The 24,370-nt window shown below is 36.3% G+C and overlaps 1 protein-coding gene across 2 annotated transcripts in view; it reads right to left on the reverse strand.

Annotated features, from left to right (window-relative positions):
- Positions 1 to 10,906: 10,906 nt before the first annotated feature.
- The window catches only part of VDR (vitamin D receptor), a 91,631-nt gene continuing 78,167 nt past the window's right edge, over positions 10,907 to 24,370 (reverse strand). For both annotated transcript variants that reach the window (XM_074270704.1, XM_074270705.1), the window contains 3 exons: positions 14,369 to 14,520; positions 14,096 to 14,212; positions 10,907 to 13,750 (listed from right to left, as the gene is read on the reverse strand). In XM_074270704.1, the coding sequence (XP_074126805.1) occupies positions 13,491 to 13,750; positions 14,096 to 14,212; positions 14,369 to 14,520 (529 nt within the window). In that variant the 3' untranslated portion in view covers positions 10,907 to 13,490. The remainder of the gene's footprint in view (positions 13,751 to 14,095; positions 14,213 to 14,368; positions 14,521 to 24,370) is intronic.

Consider the following 24,370-nt stretch of genomic DNA (forward strand, 5'->3'; position numbering starts at 1 on the left):
TTGAAAGAAGAAAAATTGAGAATTGAAAGTCTTTTCTTTTTTCCTCTTCTGAGGTGGTGATAATGTCCTAATCTCCCATCCTCATGGAAGTGAGGTTTTTGTAATGGATTGTTATAGGGCCTGGTGCATACCCAGATGACATCAATTTCCTCAGATGCTAAGGAAGCTTGCTTCTCAGATACTGATGCATAAGGAAAATTCCTGGAACTGTTATGAAGCATTTCTAGATGTTCCCCAGATAATTCTGCTCCATTAATGGAGTAGTGGAAGGATGTTCTTTCATTTGTTTTATACACATTAAAAAAGGCCTGTTTAATATCCCATATTTTCTTTATTTCTTTGGGTGACTCCTTTGCATCTGTAAGGAATGTATTGTAACAGGAATGTTCTCACTGACCTCTCCCCATCTGAGATCATATGGTCCCAAGAAATGGTCTTCTGTCCTTAGATTTTTAACTTAATTCTTTTCCATTCTAAGTGAAGGGAGTGGATTCTCCGACCTTGGGAGTTTTAAAGGTTGAGAAAGTGGATCACAGGAATTTGAGTGTTGGAATTCAGGCTGGGTTTTTCAGCCAGCATAGCATTGATGCCCCAAGGAACAAGGAATGATTTTTTGCAAGTGACCTTCAATCATGTCATATTTGGACATTTTGTGAGATCATTGCTATGTAGGAACCAGGGTAAGTTTTGAGCTTATAGAGATTGAACCCTAGAGATTGAAATTAGGGGAGAAGTCCCCTGTAGGAACTGGGAGAAATGCTTGTGTGCTTGATTTTGCTCTATCTTTGGAGTAAATACCTCTTTGTAAAAGTTAATTGATGTTGAACAGTTAATGGAACTGGGACCCAGTAATAGTATCCTAACAATCGGGAGAACCATTGTTCCCCAGATGATGGGGATCAAATTTAAGGCATTAGAGAAATGACATTCTATCTCCTCAGGATTATTCTCTGAAATCTTGAGGGGGAGATATAGCCAGAATGACCCCTGGAAAGTGGGACCAAAGTATACATGCTAACCTTAAAACATATTGAAGTCATCTTTGAGATGTGATTGGCTCAGAGAACTGTATTTAAAAAACCTTAAGAACTTGAGGAATGCTCTGATGAGGCTAATAGACAGTAATAGGTCAAGTAATAGGTGAGTTAAGAGGGCTATCTCTTCGGAAAACTACATTCAGCTGAGTCAATTCAGGGTGTCCTCAATGAATATCTTTGTTGAATATTCTTATGTTATGAATTTTTAAATTATTAATTGTTGAATGACTCATAAATGTTTCAACATCAAACCACCATGAGTGGTCACAGTCCTGAGTCAAACTCAGTCCAGAATACTTTCAGCTTTTTAGAATAGTCAGTTTTCTTTTTTTTCTGCACCTTTTTCTAAGAAGTGTTCTTTTGCTTCATTTTCTCCATTGATTTTCTCCTTCTAGACATTTGGGAGTGCAGTAAATAGAGCACAGGAAGTCTGGATTCCTTCAGTATAAATCCAGTCTTTGCTACTTAGTAGCTTCATCACCCGAACTTAGTCACTTAACGTGTGTTTGCCTCAGCTTCTTCATTTGTAAAGTGAAATAATAATAGAAATAATATTTCTGAGAATCAAACTAAGTATTTGTAAACTGCTTTGCAAGCCCCAAAGCTGCCAATTCTGAGGAAGAAGTCTTTGCTAGGCCACTTCTCTACTTTTCCCACTGCAGGAGGGGAAATAAATCCATAGCTTTTGGTTATCCATATTCTCACACTCTCCAAAATCTCTTTGGCCAAAGATGATATCCAATGTCAACCAGTGTGTTGATGATATATTTCATATGACTCTGGATTAAACAGTGGTGAAAGAATGGAAAGAAATCACAGGGGGAAGGAAATTCACTGAGTATTGACTGGATTACAGCTGGTGATTTTCAGAATAGGATTGTTTTTGTGCTGGTGCTTTCTGGCCACAAAGAAGAGGTGAGTTAAGAGGGCTATCTCACATTTATACACAGCCCCATTATTAAGGAGAGCTACACAATAGCAACTGCTTCTCACTATAAAGAAGGCAAGCCAAGAAGCACAAATCCAGTACTAAGTGCTAAAATCTGCAAATGTTCCCATGGCATCACCATGGAGGCAGCCTCAATCCCCTGACCCTTAGGTCACAGCTTCTGCCTTCTGCTTTTCAAATTATTTTGAAACAATCCTATAGACACACACCCACACCCATTCATTTCATGACTTCATCCAAGAAATCCTGGAAAAATATCTGTATTATCATAACCCTAAGACAGAGCTAGATTCTAACACAGGATTACAGTGAGATAAAATAGCTGAGTACTCTTATTTTAAAAAACTGGAGGAAATAGATGATATGCCCTTATCTTGCCCAGAAATGACTATGAAAGGGATAATGACTCCTATAATCTCTAAGCAAGAAGGGCTGTAAGAGAAAAGGACAGAAAAAGGGAGGGATTGAATTTGGGGAGTAAAATAAAAGAAAGGCATCTACAAAATATAGGGTCCATTCATGAGAAATCCTGTAAAGCCTCTCTCTCTGTCTTTGTCTCTGCCTCTCTCTCTCTCTCTGTCTCTCTCTCTCTCTCTCTACACACACACACACACACACACACACACACACACACACACACACACGCACACACGCGCGCACACACACACACACATACACACACACTCCAGCATCAGGAGGTGAAGAACTTATTCACCTACTGATAACAGTACAGGAAGAAGGAAAGAACCAGAGGCAACTTTCTTCTACCTAAAGGCATGGACCCTATGCCTGAGAAACTGGCTTGAGATTTGGATCTGTTTCATCTGTTCTTTTTCAATTCTAGATACAGCTCCTGAGCCAGAAGCTCAAGTACTGGAGACCTTGGCACACTGGATTCCAGCCCAGATGTTGTAACCAGCACAATAGGCCCTCCCTGCCAAAACTAGGATTACTGATCTCAAACCCAGGGGATGGGTTTTGAACCTGAAACTTAGTGTAACTGAAGTTATTTAGGGATTGAGTTAAACGGAACCTAATTTTCCTCCTCTCTCCAGAGATTTATGTAGGGGAAATTATGCCTTTGAGATATTAGAAGCTTTTTGTATGTAGGTTTTCATTATGTCTTTGAAATAAACATGGTCAACTGTACCCAGAGTTCTTGGACCCCTAAAATGAAAAGGGAACATAACTGGTGGGAACTTGAGCCAGTAACAGGGATAAGAGATACCTTAAGAATTCTGAAGAACCCTGAGGGAGAGATGAAATGTAGCACACCTGAAGTGAGCCTTCAGGTGTGAGACCAGAGAATTATGGTACCAAAAAGAGCTTATTTATGTGTTTACTGTTAAAGGCAAAACATATTCAGAAAGTATTTAAATTTGCACAAGGCTGTTTGAATTGCATTTCCCATTAGGGATTCAAGTTTACTTAGCACTTTCCTGTACTGATACTCATCAAAAACAACATAGCAAATGTCAAATCTAGTGTAAATCTCTTAGTAAAGCATGCATGAAAATGACCTTATCCATGAATGTTAGTGATCTTCCCTGCAGTGAAATTTTGCCTTTCTTTATTCTTTAGCCAGGCAAATACAGCTGGACTAAATGTAGACCAAGAATTGTCAAGAAGGCAAAGATTGAGGAGAGTTGGAGAAAGTAGCATATGAGTTCTAGGGATCCTTCCAGTTTCAAATTCTATAGATTTTTAAAAATATTCTTTGTATCCCCATTCCCCCCTTTTTTATTCTGTCTTGAAATCCAAACCCTGAGAGACTTAATAAGACTTAATAAGTCTTTGCAAGAGCCGACTTTTTTATTTTTCAAAAGTGGTATGACCTCCCAAATGACAAGTCTGCTCCCTGGTGGTGAGACGTCACATAGCACAAAAATAAGCTAGGTCCTTAGACTAATTTAAGTAGCTGTCTCTTTTAGAGCCAGAACAGAGAGGGAAGAGGACCCAGAGAGAGATGAAGATGATAAGATAACTGGGTAGTTGGAAGAACAGCTGAAAGCAAGTTTGTTTTGCATCAGATTACATTTGTTTTGCATCAGATTACAGTCCAACTACTCTAAAGGCCTCAAAGGCCTCTTTTTGCATTACCAAGAATTTAGTACAATGCCCAGCATCTGGTAGGTTCTTAATAAATGTTTATTGCTTGCTTGTTTGATTAATTAACATCTTTAAGTCATTCTCCTAATTAAATCCATCCAATAAGCATTTATTAAACGTCTACTATGTGTCAGGTACTGGGAGCTAAATTCTAAGGATGTAAACAAAAGCAAAAGATAGTCACATCCCTTATTATGTAGGAAAGCATAGTTATCTTTCCAGACATCAGCCTTAAAACTCAGGTATATCTGCTTCTTAGTTCCATTTTTATTTTCTTTTTGTACCATCTCTTAAGGTCCTGACTTCCATTTGTTTCCCAGGTATGAAATGGTATGTATTTTTTTTTAAATAAGTTTTAAACTTCTCTAAATCTCAAAATGTATTCTCTCCTTCAATTCAGTTAAATAAACATTTATATGTTAAGTTCCTGTCATTTTCCAGTTATGGGAAGACAAAGATGAAAACTGAAGCTCAAGAATATTTTAGTACTTGAAATTTCATAAGTCTGCCTGAATTTCATCTCCCATTAGGAACACAAAAATTCAGTTAGCACTTTCTTATATTAATGTGTTGAAGCTATCAAGTAAAATCATTAATTAATTAAATCATTTAATGCATAGGTCAAGTATCTCACAATTAAAGTTAGAAGGGATCTAAGAAAACCATTTGGGATAACTTTTCCATTTTGTAGATGCACAAGCTGAGGCCTAGAAAGACAAGGTGATTTGGCCACAGTCGCACAGTCAACTATAGGAGAATATTAAAAAACAATACACATACAAACTAAACACCTTGTTTGTAAAACTGAAAATATTTTGCAATGATATTTCTCTAGCTTAATAAGTAGTCCTTTCCTTGCTTCCCTGTGTAAAGATGGAATAGCTCATATACAATTCCCCTTAATGCTAATTAATGTCTTTCCCTCTAGTGATTATCTCCAGTCTATTCTGTTATATTGTTCCATTCCATGCTCTTCCATCCCCAGCTCTTTGACAGCAGTTCTTCCAGATGAATTTTGTTGTTAGTTTCTTGGGAGTTTGATTGGCACAACACTAAATAAATAGATTAGTTTGGGGAGTATTGTCATCTTTATTATATTTGCTTGACATCCAAGAGTACCTGATATTTTTCCAGTTGTTTAGATCTGACTTTATATTTGGGGAAAGTGTTTTGTAGTTTTCCTGACTTTCCCTTGGCAGATAAATTCCCAAATATTTTATACTATTGACAGTTATTTTAAATGGAACTTTTCTTATATCTCTTGCTGTTGGATTTTGTTAGTGATGTATGAAATGCTGATGATTTATGCGGATTTATTTTATATCTTGCAACTTTGCTAAAGTTGTGGATTACTTCTAATAGCTTTTTAGTTGATTCTCTGGGGTTCTCTAAGTATACCATCACATCTTCTACAAACACTGATAATTTGGTTTCTTCATTACCTACTCTAATTCTTTTAATCTTTTTCATCTCTTATTGCCAAAGCTAGCATTTCTAATACAATATTGAATAGTAATGGTGATGGCTTTTAGTCTTATAAATTTGATTCAGTTCCTTATATAATTTGGAAATAAGACTTTGTTTCAAAGATCTTTTCCTGGTTATCTAGTTTATTTCTAATTTTTAGTACATTAGATTTGTTTGTGCAAACTCTTCTTAATTTAATTTAATAAAATCCTGGTTGAGGCTCCCTGAGCCTTGTCTTTCTCCCTGCGCTTGTCTTTCTGGTCCTGAGAGCTTTTTGCTTATATGGTGCACACTGAGTATGCATTATATCATTATATTACTAGGAAACCATTATTTGTTGTAAGATTAAATCAATGCTAAACTAGATTTAACCATTGAATGGTTGATGGTAAAATTCCACCTTGTTTCAAGTTCTGGCCCATAACATCTCCTTGTAGGATTAAATCAATCATACTAAACCATGCTAGATTAGATAACTATTGTCTCTATCAATTCCACTGACTTAGTACCTTGTAAAAATCCTTTGTTTCAAGTTTAGAGCTCTGGCCCCAAACAGATTTTCCTAAAAAGGCTTTAGTCGTTGTCTACTGTCTCCAGGCTCAAATATAAAATTCTCTTTTTGATTTTTAAAAACTTATATAACCTGACCCTTTCTTAACTTTCCATTCTTACTATGCCTTATACTCCCTTCTCTTCATGTGCTTTTTTCCCCCCAGTAACATCAATCTCTTTGTTGTTCCTTGAATAAGACACTCCTTCTCCTGATTCCAGGTCTTTGGAAATCTCCTCATCTCATCTCTAGCTTATCCTCCTAGCTTTTCTAGATTCCTTCAAGTCTCAGCTAAAAAATCTCAGTCCTTTTTAATCTCAGTTGATTACCCCCAGTTTGTACAGCATCTTCATTTTTTGTATATAGTTATTTGCATGTTGTTTTCTCCTTAGATTGTGAATTTCTTGAGAGCAGGTACTGTTTTTATACATATATGTATATAAGTGCATGGTATATACACTTAATAATTACCTGTTGATTGTTCCCAGATATTTCTTATCTTGGATCCAGAGTATTGATTTTAAGGAAAGTCAAATTTCTCTTCAATTGGTGTCCTCTCAAATTATTTTGAAGTCTCTTCTCCTGTAAAAACTCAGAATTGTATAGGGATGAAGTATAGCTCCTGATTGGTCTGCGAATTATTTTCCAGTTAAGTACAAAAGGGCTAGGTGATGTCAGCAGAGCTGTTGGCCTGCTCATGAATCTTTTATCCCATATTCTTGACTATAATTTATTACCTCTAAGATCTTCCAGTTGTTTATTCACATGAGTTTGAATTTAATTTTACTAAAAAATTTGAATGTTTCATTGACTACTTCTTCCTCTGGGTTGTTTTGAAAAATAGTAAATAAAATCTTATTACTAAGTCCTAAGAAATCTTACTCTTTATAATCCTATATCTGTAGATGTGTTGGATATTTTTAATAATATATTTAGAATATATCATGTTTTTATCAACATATTTTGCTTCACCTTTCTTTTTGAATATATCATTCCCCTCAGTGTGTGTGTGTGTGTGTGTGTGTGTGTATTTCTCTCCTTAGATCCTCCATGGGATGGCATTTGGTGATTTCTTTCAGGAAGTGACTGGTGAATTCTTTCTATTTTCACTTTGTAGTCTGGTTCTAAGAGATCTGAATAGTTTTCTTCTATAATGGCTTAAGATTTTTTTATCTTTTTTTTTTTTTTTTTTTTGTGAGGGCTTTCAGGTACTACTTCAATTCTTAAATTACATCTCCTTAATATTTTCTCCAGTTCATTTGTTTTTGCTAGTAATTATCTTATATATTTCTCTTATATTTTAAGTCTTTTCTCTTTGTTTAAAAATTTTTTTTTTATTATTTCATGGAATCATTAACTTCTTATTTGGTCCATTCAAATGTTGAGGGAAATTTTTTCCCTTTTGAATCACGTTTTGTATCTTTTGTGTTAAACTGATAGTTATTTTTTAAATTCTGTATTCCATCATTCTCATTTCTTTTTAAATTTTTTTTTCTAGTACTCTGATTTATTTTAAGTAATTTTAAAAACTCATAAAAGTTACTTTAACTTTTTCAATAATTCTACTTGAGTTACTCAAGGTTTTTCTTGTAGCTATTTTTAAGTCATTTTCTTCTAGGTTTGTGTCTTGAGAATCCTGTCACCATAACAGTTCTTTATGTTAGGATATTTTTCTTCATTTGTTCATTCTTTCCTCCTATTTCTTAATTTCAGACTATATAAAGGAAAGGCTCTCAGTTCTGGAGGCATTGCCTGAGCTGATTCTACTCATTCTTTCTCAGGGAATTGAATGTTATATTATTTTAGGAACTTGAGTACAATACAGACTGGGGACCTGCAAGCTTATAGTGCTTTCAGAATGGTCTTATGCAGTGTGAAGTCATTTCTCATCTAAGTTCTATCAATTCCTGACCTGAGTTTGGGCCTGAGCATATGCCTGATGATTTACACTTGGTTGGAGTTCTAGTAGACAATAGCTGGACTCAGCTACTATCAACCATCTGGGAATCTCTCCTTGTTTATAGTGACAGAACTTTAGACTTTGTTTTGGTACAGGATTCCTGCCCTAGTTATTCCATAGCAAGTTTCTGACTGGAGACTATAACTAAGACTCCCATTCCATTCCAAAGGCCACAACCACATACCTTTTCTTGCTTTTGAACTTGTTTTTAGCTCATTACACCAATTTATGGCTTGCAACCACTTTTCATCCTGGAATGCCATTCCTAAGTACAAGCATCTTTCTCATTTCATCCTGGATTTATGACTTAGAATAGAATACCTATAGGATAATGGATGACAGCTTCCAGTTGACACTTTATTCCTACACTCTATCCAAGGATATCCTTTATCCTGGATATGAGATCCTTTTTGTCTCTGATGCACAGCTTTTTCCTATATTGAAGCACTTAGGATTGCCTTTCTTGGCTAAAGTCAGTCTCTTATGTCTGTAGATGTCTCTGTCTTCCTATGCTCCTCTGAACTGGAAAAAAGATGCATTGTGATTTTTTTTTTTTCTTGGATTCTCCAATCAGGAATCAATGTAGTTCATTTTCTAGATCTGTAGGAGAGTTTTACTTTCCTTTCTGCTACATCAACATTTTTATTCTACTTCTCTTCTTCTTTTATTTTAATGCCCTTCTAATTAGATTCACAAGACTTCAGGAAAATACATTCTTACTATTGCTTCTTTGTTTTGTTGTATGCCATCTTTAGCTAGTGGATTGTTGTTATGGACCAGAACTAGAAACAAGGTGCTAAGTCACTGAAGAGACAATACTTATTTCACACCTTTAAGGGAGTTCACACCTTTAGAGAGCATATATAAGGAGGAGATTCACAAGTCAGACAGAAATATAAGTAAGAAGCACTCAGGGCCAGAGCCATAAGCCACAGAAACCCACAAGCCCACTCTCTGGAAGGAGGAGTAAAGATTCATTCCAACTTCCACCTTTGTGTTGGCTGGAGGCTGAAGCTGGAAGAGACAAAGGACTAGGCGCAAGAGCTCTCGAGGACTAAGGAGAGAGGAAGGCCTCTAGAAAACTAGCAGAGCCCTAAGTGAAGGAGATAAGATTTTGGAAGAGACAATAAAGGATTTGGACTTTTAACTCTTGCTTGCATTTGGGATTATTGAACTGAACTGAAAATAAGGCTGCCTCCAGAAGCTCCCCAAGAAACCTGCTCCCAGAGGATATTACAGTTAACAGAAGAGAACATTACAAATTGTTATTCCTGTCTTTTAAATCATGATCCAAAAATCCAAACTCCATTGTCAAACACTACTCAACTATTCGCTTTTCTTGGACAGATCATGTCTGCTTCTATATGGACATAACTGAACAATAACTTGTTCTCATAAATCAGAAAAAGAAACAGTAGATTGAAGGGCCAGATAGATAGGTTATAACTTTTTAGTTCTCTAATACTTTTTCTTATTTATTATAGGCTCTTGAAAGCTTTTCAGAGTCCATAGGGACATAAATTCAGAGCAATAAGAAATCTCAAAAGGTGAATACAACCTATATATTTTAATAAATGAGGAAACTGAGGCCCCAAATAGTTAAGTGACTTGTTCAGGGTCACTAGCTAGTATATATGTAAGGCAGGATTTGAACCCAGGACTTCCTAACTCCAAGTCTGGTGCTTTTTTTTTCACTAGACTGTGATGTTTTATTGATTTTAAACTTCCTAGGTTCCCTTTGTCATTGCTCTGATGTCAAAGATCACATTAACAATCCAATAAATCTTCTACTACAGTTGTTTTTTATGAAGACAAGTTATATATTTAAACCAATAATTATTCAGATTTATCCTTGAATTCCTTCAGAACTGTCATTCATCCAGTCTGGTGATTTGTATATTTATTTTCTTCATCCATTCCTTTCAACAATTTGACTTAAATATCCTGAATTTTGACTACTCTTATTTAGTGTCTCTCCCTACTCACTTAAGTTACTTTTCTTTTTTTTTTTTTCCCCAAAATGTATCTCTTCCTATAAAAAGCTGACTCCTAGGTAACCATCAATGGCTTTTTTTCTTTTTTCTTTTTGGTTCCAGAGTCTGCTATTTGTCACCCTTTGTATATAGTCACCAGGCTTCTTAAATCCACAGACTTGCAGAGTTGAAATATCAGACTTTGATCTAAAATGGGAATTTCTGGCAAAGGTCCCAAACATGGCAGCCTTACGCCTGCCAGGTCAAAGGATTTCTGCTCACTGGAACCACCTGGTTCTGATGCCCTCCTCTCTTTACCTAACAACTTTTACCTTATTTTCAAACCCCATAATAAACCTCTTTCATCAATCTAAAAAAAAATTAATTAAAATGGGAATTTCTAACAATCCCAATAAGTGATTACTCACTTGTACCCAAGTAGCTCATTCTTTTCTGGTATGGTTTTATTTATTGGTTTGTGTTTTCTTAAGTTGACTTAAAATATGCCCTCATGCAACTTTATCCATTGCTAGACATCTGTCCTCCAGAAAAAAGACATCAGTATGTCTGGTAACCAAAAATTTCAAGACAGGTTTTTTTTTTTTTTTTGTAGTTACTGACTTTAAAATTTCTATGTATTTCTTCTTAGTCTCCTTTCTAGATGAATGAGCCAGATTAGTGCCCACATTTTCTCATTATTCCTTTCTCTAAAATTAAGTAAACATATTATGAATGCTAACTGAGACTTTCCCTTTGAAGATGACCAGGGTTTCTAGTGTGGATTGATGTCCATGTCACTGGAGTGGATTACAAAGAATTCATCATGGAAGCCAATGCCAAAGCTAGAGCTGGGAAGGTGGACACATAACAAAGCCAAATGTACTTTATTGATAAGGCAATAGCATCATATAGGCAAAAGTGGCTCCATGAAGCCAGGGTCAGAGTACAGTCCAGTTTAGTATCTTGTCACAACAAAGAAACAGCCAAGAAGGAAGAATTATTTGAACAAGACTTCTTTCTAAAGTTCAAGGTCCCAGAGGCACTGAATAAATTGAGAGAAGATTATATTTGGATTGCAATTTAGTATAATGTTAAAAAGAAAGTACTAGATTGGAAGTTGGCTTGAGGAAAGGAAGCAAGAGCTGGAGCATTTATCTCTGTCCCCACTTAAATTGGGGAATAGGGCTTCCTCAACCTTTCACTTAAGGGAAAACCCCTGGCTTCCACTCCAATTCTTTCACCAACAGGTCTTAGTCTCTAATCTTAGTCCCAACAGATTGTGTGACCCTAAGGAAGTTGCCAGTCTGCACTTCGGTTTTTTCATCTTTAAAATGAGGGTGTTGAGGGATGACTTTTAAAGTTTCTTCTTGCTCTAATATTCTCTAAATCTAGTTGGATATATTAATAAAAATTTTTAAAAAGCAAAAGAAGAAAGGGCTGTTTCTCTTCTAGATGGTCTCAGAAGAGTTCTGACCAATCTTTAGAATTGTTTCCATGAACATAAGTTATCTATTTACATACATCCTGTGGTCTAGTAACTATTTATACTGAGGAATTCATATAGAACAGGGATTCTTAATACAGGATATGTGAAAATTAAAATATATATACTTTGATAATTATATTTTTAATATAATTGGCTTCCTTTATAATCTAATGTATTTATGTATTTAAAAATAATATTCTGAGAAGGCTTCACTAGACTACCCCATGAGTCTATGACATAAAAACATTAAGAATTCCTTCCATAGAAAGATACTGCTGCAAAATAACCCTTTACCCCAAGTTCCTTCCACATCAATTGTACCCTCTCCAACCAAAACCTCTTACTGAATGAGTGCATTCTTGAGTAATTTATTCTCTGCTTGGTATTTTGTCACTCATTCATATAAGTTCTTTACCATGCAAAAAAAAAAAAAAAAAAAAAAAAAAAAAGATCACCATAGACTTTCTTTTTGCCCAAGGTACGGAAACAAAGCAGAGAACTGTAGCTATTATTGTCCAATCTTACTCTTATTCCTATGGATAGGAGGCTATTTGAATATTTTTAGCACTACATGAGTAACGTTTTTATAGCAGCAGAATTTCAGCCAATGGAAAGGAGAGTGTGACTTTGGTTCTGGGGTTTACTCTTAGAGGAGGATGTCTTGAGGTGGTAGGTGAGTGAAGGCCTCTATTCTGGGATTAGAGTTGTTTTGAGAAAGGGAGCCAACTTTCTTTGTCCTTCTTATTCACTGAGAAAGAAGACTTCCTAACTTTCCAACTGAGGGGATGAAAGGAGGCAGATGCTAGAGGGATACGAAACATGATGAAAAAGAATCTAAGGGTATCTTCTGGAATGGAGATAAAATACTGTTGAGATAGGGATCAGAGTATGAAATGATGCTTTCTGTTTGAAGGGGCTTTCTATGTTTTGTCACACATCTCAGTCTCTGAAATCCAGGAAGAAGCTGAAAGCTTAGGAAGCTAGCTGTGTGGTGTCCTCCTTCTCCCTCTCCCCTTCCCCTTCTACTATTAACATTTTTTGGAGTTGATATAGAAGACAAGAGATGGATTTCCTTTTTCTTGCTGTCCCCATTTTAGCTTTTGTTTTTCATGTAATCCTCTTAGCAGGTGAGTTCGATGATGGCTGTCCCCATTCTATGAATGAAGATGCAGCTGACTAGATTCCAAACTCAGGACAAGGAGTCTGTTTACGACAACTGCTATTGAAGAGGCTCTGGAGACACTTACTATAGTAACACAGAAATGGTTTGGTCACTGAAGGAGCCAGGCAGAAGGTGTGGAAAGGTTGGAAAGGTATATAATTATCACCATAGTCACCATATTTCTGGAAAACTACTGTAGAGAATGTCCCAGCCCTTGCTCATCTGCCTGGATTCTCTAAATCCAGTCTACTATATAGTTCCTAAGTGGCATAGGTTGGCCAGGGAAATGCATATATGCAAGCAGATTATTTATCTTTGGGGATGGGGAAGGGCTGAAGGAATCCACTAGGACTCAAGTGTTTTGGAGTTACAGATATGTCTCTGAGGAATGGACATATTTTTCTTATATGGTCTCACAATACCTTCTGGCTGCCATATAGATACAGGGAAGAAGCCTTAACATTCAGGCTCTTGCCTTCTGATCTCTGATTCCTTTGAGTTGCCTTATCAAATAAACAGTGCCTCTTAACTGAGGTCCAAAGGAACTGGAAAGCCTTCAAAAGGGTGTGGGATGAGGAGAGGTCTTGGGACCCCTGACACACAGGCTGGACAGGAGAAAGGATTGACCTGGGGTATGGTAAAGGGAAGGAAAGAAGGCAAGGAGGAGGCTGAGCTCCAAAAGGGGTAGGGAGTGCTGCTCAGCAGCAAGTAGTCAAAGGATTCTGGAGCTGGGTGACCATTTGCACCACCCCTTTGGAGAGTGCCTCCTACCCAGATACTAGCATTGGCTGACCCAGTCATGAGATCTCATTGCCAAACACCTCGAGTACCAGGGGAGTGAGCTTCATGCTGTGCTCTGGTTGGAAGGACAGGCAGCGGTACTGCTTTGAGTGTTCCTCATTGAGACTCCGCAGGTCTGCTAACTTCTGGATCATCTTAGCATACAGGAGGTGACTACCAGGTGGAGGGTGGCGGCAGCGAATGTAGGTCTGCAGCGTGTTGGACAGCCGGTCTTGGATGGCCTCAATGAGTGCTGCATCCTGCACCCCAGGCCGGTCTGTAGGAGGGAGAATGACAGGGATAACTCTCTCAATGAAACTCTGGCACTAGGGCTCCTTAGACACACCTCCCCTATAAACACACATTGCATTTTTTTTTTTGGCTACAGATTGAGGTGACTATTTATATGTCCTTTCCATTCTTAGGTTTCAAAAGACAGCCCTGACTATTCAGGACTGCGCTTGAAAATAAAGACAAGTCATTTATCTTTACTCTTAACAGCTTGGATCCAATCATATGGGAATCTTCCTACCTATTTCATCCCCATTTCATGCCATGTTCCCCAGTAGACCCCTTCTCCACCCAGCCAAATTCCAGTTTTCCTTGGTTGTGGGCCCCCTACCTGGGGACACAATGCAGATAGCCATAAGTAAGACATGTTCTTCTTCATGCAAGTTCAGTTTCTTCAACCCAACCTGGAACTTGATAAGTGGTTCAATTAATTCCAGGCTGTGTCCAGCTGTAGAGGAGAAAGGCCATGGATAGTTCAACCTCTCAACATGAAGCTAACTGAATTCCTTCCCTTAGTCTACCTCCTCCCAATCCTTCACCAATTTTTCTGGGTACAGAAGGGATGAAGGGAGAAACTGGGTGAAGAGGGCTTGGAGTAACTTACCTTTAGCAACATCACTGACACGGTACTTATAGTCTTGGCTCCCACAGGTCCAAGACATGTCATCCATGGTGAAGGATTGGTTGGAGCGAAGCATGATCACTTCTATAGCACTCGATTTGAGCAGCACAATCTGGTCCTCAGAGGTGAGGTCTCTATGGAGTAGAGATTGAGGGTGGGTGGGATAGAGAATAAGCTTGGGGTACTGGCCATTATAACAAGCCCAAGTCAGCAATATGATAGTCACATGATACTTTTGTGGCTAGCATTGTGAAGACATGCAGAAAAAGTAAATAAAACTATTTCTGTCTTCAAGGAATTTACAGACTTGTTGAAACTAATAATTAGTTTAATAATAAATTCTCATTTTTGGAATGGAATATATCTCATATCATCTTTCCAATGAAGATGTAAATAATGGAGCCACTGTTTTAACAGATGAGGAATTTGAGGGACTGGAGAAGATGAATAATTTTCCCCAAAGTCACAAAGATTGTGATTAGTGTGCTAGAATAAGAACTTGGATCTTATTTTTTTTTTAGATTTTTGTTGACATTTTGCACATAAAAAGCATTATATAAATGTTAGTTATTACTGTTATCTTTTGTTTTAATATAGCCTAGATTTTCCCTTGCATCTTTTCTTTTCTTCTCCTAGAAAGTCTTCTTTTATAACAAAGAACTATTTTTTTAAGAGGAAAGGAAAAAAAAACATTCAGCAAAATCAATTGGTTTTAAAACATTAAAAACATCTGATATTATATGCAATGTTCTATCTACGAGAATCCCCACATTCAAAAGGAAGTTATATCTCTTTTTTGGAAAATCCTAGTTCAATATTCTTTCTGTCATATTATACTTCCTCATACAAGGGCAAAACTCATAATAAAAAAGTAATGGAAAAAATAGGCAAAAAAACCAAGAAAGTCTTCAATTTGAGTATCAAGGCAAGTAGTAATATAGAGGCTTTAATTAAGGGGGAGAAAATGTAAAAGAGGAATTTATGCATGAAGTAAAATAGTTGTAACAGGTAGTGTCTATAAATTTTTCCTGCTCCAAAGCTTCCTTAACCTGGCTCGCCAAACCTGCCAGAGAAGAAATTGCAGTGACAAACAGTCAGAGGCTGAAGGAATTTCTTTACATGCTGACATCAGCGTGTTAAATAATATGGTAAGCTTTTAAAAATTTAAATATTTTGTGATTGGAGAGGCAATTGGGGTTAGGTGACTTAGCCGGCTATGCTTTCCCATGCACTTGCCCATATGTACTCTTCTATGAGTACCATTTTCAATTTCTTCCCCCTGTACGTTTGTTCATAGCAGATCATAGCATCTGAGATTTAGAGTCAAAAGTGACCTCAGATTACTAGTCCAATCCCTTCATTTCACATGATTCTCTATGACTGAAATACCTTTTTTCCTAACCTCTATTCAAGACCCATACCATCACCACCAAATCTATTCAAGACCCATACCATCACCACCAAATCTATTCAAGACCCATACCATCACCACCAAATCTATTCAAGACCCATACCATCACCACCAAATCAATTCAAGACCCATACCATCACCACCAAATCAATTAAAATATTTTCTAAAATAAAATATCAGGCATGTCAGATCTTTGGATCAAGCAATTGGCATTCAGACCACTTGTTAGGTAATTACTATTTGCAGTTGTTTGGTTGTTTCAGTCTTGTCCAACTATTTGTACCCTATTTGGAGTTTTCTTGCCAAAGATACTAGAGTAGTTTGCCATTTCCTTCTCCAACTAATTTTACATATGTGCAAACTGAGGTAAATAGGATTAAGTGACTTGCCCAGAATCATACAGTTATTAAGTGTCTGAAACCAGATTTGAACTCAGGAAGACTCCTCCTTCCTGACTCAAGATCCAATACTATGACACCTAGCTGCCCCAACTTGGAATTAGACTAATTGGTCCCAGGTTTGAGTTAATCTATCTAATATTTTTGTATCTTACATATGTATAATATATTATTTTTTATTTTATGTACATAATATAATCTTATTTATCCCCATTCTAAACCTCTAAGGTAGGAATTACAGGCATTATTATCCTCTTTTTACAGAAGAGGAAATTCAGTCTCAGAGAGATTAAATGCCTTGCCTGTTGTCACATTGCTAGTAAATATCAGAGATGGAATCTGAACCTAGGTTTTCTTGACACTGCAGTTAGCACACTAACTCTACTCCCACGCTGCCTATCAGAGCAGCAAAATTCTTCCATCAGAGCATCAAAGAACAAATATTCCCAATTATCAGTAAATCCATCTATCAGCATATATTAAGTATATGTTATATGTTAGATCCTGGGTAAGGTGTTTGGGATAAAAAAATGCAAAGATGAAACAAATCCCTGCTTTAACCATGGGATATTTAATAATCAGATAATTAATGTGGATATATATATAGTCTGTGGATTACATATGAAAAAATCATTTAAAATAAATACAAAGTAATTAAATAAAAGGTAGTTTGGAAGGGAAGGCATAATCATTTGAGGATTTTATTTTTGGCAAAAGTTATGTTTGATCTGAGTTTTAAAGGAAGAATTCTATGAAGTTCAGTTGAGGAGTGGATGCATTCGAAGCGTGGGGAGCAACAGAGCAACAGCAGAAATGTCAGAGTGTTATGGGTTAGGAACAAAGAGAAGGTCATCTTGGCTATATTGCAGACATTTGGAAGGAGAGTAATGTTCAGTGAGGGTTAGTGCCAGGCTGTGAAGGGATTTGAAAGCTAAAAATAGCAGTTTATTTTTATTCTAGAGGTAATATGGATTCATACAAATTGTTTGAGTAGGAGTATTGCATGCATTTAAAGAAAATTACTTTGGTAGCAGTACCAAGGTAGGATGGACTAAAGTGTGGAAAGATGCAAGGAGGGGGGACTAGCTTCAATAATCCAGATGAGAGGTGACAAAGAATAAGGTGATGTCTGTGCAAGGAGAGATGTGTGGGTGTGGATATGAGAGATGAGAAGGATTTAGAAATGGCAAGAGTTAGCAGCTAAGATATATGAAGGGAAGAAGAATGAGGAAAGGAGAAGACTGAAGTTATAATCCTGGATAATACCTTTGATAGAAATAGAAAAAATTTGGGGAAAGATATATTAAGTTTAAGGTATCTTCAAGATATTTAATTTCAAATATCTAAGAGTCAACTAGTAATGTGGAAATGAAGTGCAGGAAGGAGACTGAGTTTCAGGAGTGTAAGTATGGGAGAAATACATATATGTGTATGTTCACATATTACATACATGTATTTATACAATATACACATATGCATATATATACATACATATATATGTGTCATTTTCAAAGAGTTGCTAGTCAAGCCCATATCAATTGATTAAGTTAACAAGAAAACTAGTTTAAAAAGAGAAAAGAAAAGATCAAGAAACACCTATAGTTGGGGTGTGATATGGATGGCAAGTCATCAAAAGAAACGGAAGGAACAATCATACAGATAGAAAGAGATCCAGGAGAATGTCACAAAAATACAGAAAATCAAGGTAGTCAGCAGTGTTTAATGAAAAGACATGTCAAGAAGGATGAGGAGCTGAGAAAAACAAACAGATCTGGCATTTAAGAAATCCTTGGTAAATTTGGAGAGAGCAGTTTCAGTTGAGTAATCAGTTAGAAGTTAGATTGCTAAGGGTAGAAGAGAAAGAAAAGAAGAAAGTAAAGTAATGAACATAGGCAGTTTTTTTCAAGGACTTTGGTTGAGAGAGGAGAAATAGAGGATAATTTTTTAAGGGCTTACATTTGAAGGGAGTAGGGAAAGAACCATTATATTGGAAGAAACTGAAGTTTAGAGAGAAGGTTGATTGAAGTTGTAATGTGCTAGAGAAGATGGGAAGGGAGGATTCTGGGAAGATGGTGGAATAGGTTGGTAAATTTCAAACTCTCCTGATTTCCCCCACAAATAGAACAAATTTGCACCTCAGGGTGAACCTAGACTCTTGAAGATTTGAGAAGACTTGGGGCAGAATCCAAGATCTGAAGACCGACCTGGGATTGGATTAATCTGTCTGAAATGCAAACACTTCCAGGCTACTTCCAAAAAACATCAAGTGGGGAATCCTTGGACTAGCTAGTTAGGGCTGGAACCTCAGCAGGAACCACCGAGATTTTTACCTTCTGGACTGTTTGTCAAGTTGGAGTCTGAAACCGGGAGGACTGAGTGAACCTTGGCTGATTGGGAATGCCAGGCCCAGTTGTGCTGCTGAGATGTGGTCCTGGGCAAGAAGGAACTAGCACCCTGAGTGCAGAGGCAGTGGGGCAAGGATGCCGCTGACTATGGGCACTTACAGGAGGATCAAGCTCTTAAAAAAAAAAAAAAAGAACTAACAAAGAAGAAAGACCCTCACTATTAAAACATATTATGGGAACAGGAAAGAACAAGGTTCATCTTCAGAGGAGGACATTTTAGTTTAAGAAAAAAAAAAAAAAAAAAAAAAAAACCTTCTACTCCAAAGAGTAATGTGAAATGGCTCCTTGCCCAGAGAGCATTTATAGAGCTCAAAAAAATTTAGAAATCAAATGAGAGACATTGAGGAAAAATTAAAAAGAAAAATAAAAACTATCCAAGAAAAAAAAAAGAGTATTAAAAAAAGATAATCAACTAGAAAAGGAAGTACAGAGTCTCAAAGATGAAAATAATTTTTTGAAAACTGGATGTAATTGGACAAGGGGAAGCTAGTGAAGCTATGAGAGACAAAGAAATAACAAAACAGATTATAAAGAATGAGAAAAATAGAACAGAATGTGAAACATAAGAAAAATGACAGTTTTAGAGAACAGATCAAGAAGAGAAAATATAAGAATAATTGTACTGTTGGACAGTTCTGACTAAAAAGAGAACCTTGATACAATAGTGTAAGAAGTAATCTAAGAAAATTGTCCTGGAATGAGAGAACATGAGAGGAAAGGAGAAATAGAAAAAAATCCACTGATCCTTCTGAAAAACACAGGAATATTATTACCAGATTTTGAAAACCCCAGATTAAAGAAAACATTTTGCAAGAAAAAAGAAAAAAAAATTCAAATATGCTGAGGCTACCATTAGAATTGTACAAGACTTATCAGTAGCTACAATAAAAGACTTCAGAATCCTATAATCATATCTATTAATAATCAAAATAGCTAGGCTTGCGGCCAAAAATATCATATACAGCAAAATTATAATTTTGAATAAGAAAAACCGGACATTCAATGAACTTACAGATTTTCAGGACTTTCTATCAACCAAACCTGAATTTAACAGAAAATTTAACATATAAAAACCAATATGAAAGATCCGTTTTAAAGAATTTAAGATGGCCAACGGTTAAAACATGGACAAATTATGTTTTTTATACATTTATACATGTATAAATTAAGATTCACATCAACAGTAGTATGGCTCAAAAGAAACATTGGCAGAGTTAAGGTAAAAATAATCATATTATACAAATATGTGTAGAGGAAGAATAAACTCAGAGGCATTAGAGGGGGCCGGAAGGAGATCTTGTAATTCTGAAAACCTACTCACAAGGGGATGAAAACTTATTCATACCAATAGTCAATACTACATATATACCATGGAGGGTACAGCACCCTCCAAAATCTATAAAGAAAAAGTGGATGGGGAAGCAAAGGGTAAGAGAAGAAGACAAAGGAGGAATTTTTAGGTGAGGGAGAGTTTTAAGTAATAGTAAGACAAGTTAGGGAGCAGCATTTAATTAGTTAGCAGGGATAGGAAAGACATGTAGATGTTGGGTATATGTGTGTGAATATATGTATATATCTACATATATATATCTATATATATATATATATAGATATATATATATATATCTATATATATATATATATACACCTTTTATTAATTATACCTTGCCTGAGGGTTGTGGGGGGATGAAAAGAAAAAAAAAATAAAGTAAATAAGGTGAACAGCAGAGAATCAAAAAACAAAAGGAAGTAAAGAAAAAGTGGACATTCATGAATATAATTTCATCTCCTAATATGTGTGTGTGTGTGTGTGTGTGTGTGTGTGTGTGTGTGTATACATACTTTCTTGATCTGGCACTTTTTTTATATTTTGAATCCTTCCTGATGTTCTGCTAGGCACATGACAATATTCTCTTTTGTTTTGCTTTATTTTGTTTTGTATTTTTTTGTTTTTATTTTTCTTACTCCTTTTTCAAATAAAATTTAATAAATTTAAAAAAAAATAAAAAATTAAAAAAAAATTAAAAATGATGGGAAACTATGATATCAAGGGTATGTGTAGATTGGTTGACTTGGACAAGGAAAAGAGTCATTCCATTATCCTAAACTGGAGAATATGAGGACAGTGTGGGATGGTGTCAAGGGATTTTGAGATAAAGAAGAGAGAAAAGGAAAGATCTCATGTTGAATGATCTCAATTTTATCTATAAAGAAGATTTTCACCTAAAAGGGGGAGAAAAGTATGGAAGGCTTGAGGAGTGAAGAAAAAATCCGAAGCAATTTCTGTGGAGAGAGAGCTCAATTAGAGAAGAATAAACAAATTGCCTTCAGTTCCAATGAGCTTGTGATGAAAAGAGCCATCTAAACCCAGATAGAGGACTATGGGAACTTGTAGAGGGCTGCAGATAATGGGGCAACTCTGGGTAAGGTAAAAGACCCTTTAGCCCAGAGAAAACTCGCTGACAATATCTGGTTTGGCTCCCCATTTTCCTTGGTGTTCACACCTTTTCCTGAGAAGTCAAGGAGAGTGTGACCACCTGTGTTCTACTTGAAGTAAGGACACTAACAGGGTGTTTACTCAGTGTGATTGAGTAAATTCTCTAGTTCTTATTTAGTGTGTTATGGTGATGTGATGGTTCTATAGTTGGCACATGCTCAGTAGTGCTGTAATTGTACTAAGATATTTAAGGGCTGAGAGGACTGGAGAGGAGAGAGTGTGTGCTTGAACTCGATCCTAGACTCCAGACTCTATCCCTGACCATCCTTGTGGTAACTCTCCTGCTAAGACCAAGTCCCATCCAGAGATCCTTCAGAAAGTTAGCCCAGACACTACAGGAACTTAATGTGGATCACAACATAACATTCTCACTCTTTTTGATATTGTTCACTTGCATTTTGTTTTCTTCCTCATTTTCTTTTCTTTTTGATCTGATTTTTCTTGTGCAACAAGAGAATTATATAAATATGTTTATATATATTGGATTTAACATATAATTTAACATGTATAACATATATTGGATTGCTTGCCATCTAGGGGAGAGGATGAGGGAAAGGAGGGGGAAATCTGAAACACAAGGCTATGCAAGGATCAATGTTGAAAAGTTATCCTTGCACATATTTTGAAAATAAATAGCTTAAAAAATTTAAAAATAAATATATTCCAACCTTCCCACCCACCCCTCAAAATGTTCTCTGTTAGGTTTTTTTGGAGGTCTCTGGAGCAGTCTTCTTTTCCGAAGAGTAATCATCACAAGAATAGCCAGGTGTTAAAGTCCAAATCCTTTAAATCCTTCAAAATCTTGTCTCCTCAACTAAGGCTCAGCTAGCTTTCTTGAGATCCTTCAAGAGTCTTGGTTTCAGTGGAGAAGGGTAGGAGGCCAGGCCAGCCACCACCTAACTGAAGATGAAATTGAATCTCTCTCTTTCCCTCTAAGAGCTTGAGCTCCCAGTTTATATGCTCTACACTAAGTATAAACCAATCATTATATCACTAGGAAACCATTATTTGTTGTAAGATTAAATCTATCATATTGAATTTAGAGAGCTATTAAGCATTATGCTTGCTAAACTAGACAACCATTGTCTTTATCAATTCCACTGACTTAGCACCTTGTAAGAATCCTTATTTCAAGTTCAGAGTTCTGGCCCATAACACCCCATCCAAAAAAAAAATCCAAAAAAACCCCAAATTGCCTTGCTCTGGTGAAGTTACTTACCATGAATATACCCAGTCAACATGGCTATTTCACTTCCTCTAGTTCTGATTGGTAGCATGTGGAGAATGCAGATGGTAAGAAAATATATAGAGTTGAGATTTGGCACGGAATGATCGAAATAAGGACAAGAAGTTGTGGAATTTGAGAGCCAAGGACAGTATCATATTGAATTGGTTGACTACAGGTTTGAGATTAAAGAGTGATGTCAGAGCAGGAGTAATAGCCTGAAGAAAAATTGAGGGGTGGAGGGATGAGAGATAAATAAAAAAATTTAGGAGAGGTGAGGCACTGGGAAAGATTAGATGATAGCAATTTATAGCCTTTCAAACTTTAGAGGAATGTCAGAGTTTTAATTAAGGAAGTAAACTAACTCATGAGTAATGGTGATATTGAGGGTGTAACCATCCACCCTTGTACTTGAGGTGGAGTACAGGAATAGGTCATGGGATTCAAAGAGACTAAAGAAATGGGAGGTTAGAGAGTTTGAGGGAACATCAATATTTGTGTCCAAGTTCCCTAGCAAAAAGGCTGGGACAGTTATGTGGTACAGTGGATAGCGTGCTAGGCCTAGATTCAGAAAGACCTGCATTCAAATTCAGTCTTAAGAGCTGTGTGATCCTAGGCAAATCACTTAACCTGATTTGCCTCACCTTGAAAAAAGGAAATGGTAAACTATTTCATCATCTTTACCAAAAAAACCAAAACCAAATTGGGCCATGAAGAGTCAGACATCAAATTGACTCAAAAATTTAAATAACTCAACAAAAAGAAAAATGCAACAGCAGAAGTTAGTGAACCAGGTGCTGAAGTCTTTGAGAAGGGAGGAAGAGCTAGAAAAGTTTGAGATCTAGCACTCAACAGTTGCAATGTTCTAGACTGGATGAAAATTAATAGTGAACTTCGAAGGAGAGGTTATTGAGTAACAGTAGTAAAAGGAAATCTGAAAGTGGCAGTGGAGAGTAAGGAGTATTACAATAACATTCCTTCTTCCCACCAGGAATAGTGTGTGTAGAGAGTTGATAGGGTGGTTCGAAGGGAGTGGTGAATGAGGGTACAACCAGTGCTGGAAAGGATGGCTGATGATCAACCAGGTGTCAAATCTTAGAACTGGAAAATGGAAGGAATGTAAGAGAAGATGGTCCAAACTAAAAGGAAGTTTGTTCACCTTGGAACAGGAATTCTAGATGGTGCAATGGGTAGAGTTAAAGTGAGTTATCATTGTATAAGATTAAGTAGAGATGAGAGAACAAGAGGTGAGAGCTAAAGATACCATGTTCCTATGTAGCTAGTGATTGATTAGTATGAGCATGGGAAAATGAAGGGGTGGGAAGAAATTGCTAGTTCTAATATGAGGCTATAAATAACAAAGCTCATATCTCCAAGAGGTATAGCTTTCCTAACAGTCCTTATAATATTTAATGATGTGTTCCCAAATGCTGCTCCCTTTCTCCCAAATCTTATCTTCTCTAGGCTAATTTATCCCTAGTACTTACATGGTTTCTAGACTCTTATAATTGATATACTGAAACATCTTCTCAGAGAAAACAATGTCCTTCAAAATGTACTTTAGATATGACCCAATCAAAACTGTTATTTTCTTTTACTGTGGTGAGGTCACTGCTTTCTATGATTTAAAGAAAATTTTCCTCGGAATACAATTTAAGTTAAAAGATTAGGTGAATCCAAATACCCCTGGTAAAAAGTAAAGGAGCAGTGACAAAGGAGAAGAGAGAAAAATGAAGAGGAAGTAAGAAAAAGATTTCAAAAGAAAGGAGAGACTACATTCTAATAGTCTACCTGAAATCTTAGGAATCAAAGTTTGAAAACTTTATAAATGTAAAGAATGTTTCAATTTATCCTGGTTCATTTTTTGATTCTTTCAAGAACTTAAAAAAAGCTTATATTGGATGAAAAGGAAAGCAAGCTACAAGAATGAATAATAATAATAATAATAATAAAAACAATGACTTCTTAATCATAACAAGGCAGAAAAGACCAGAGTACAGAATGGGTCGGACTTAGGACAAAGGCATCTAGATTGGAAGAATACTGAT

This window comes from Sminthopsis crassicaudata, chromosome 5 (genome assembly GCF_048593235.1).
Source record: "Sminthopsis crassicaudata isolate SCR6 chromosome 5, ASM4859323v1, whole genome shotgun sequence".
Lineage (NCBI taxonomy): Eukaryota > Metazoa > Chordata > Mammalia > Dasyuromorphia > Dasyuridae > Sminthopsis > Sminthopsis crassicaudata.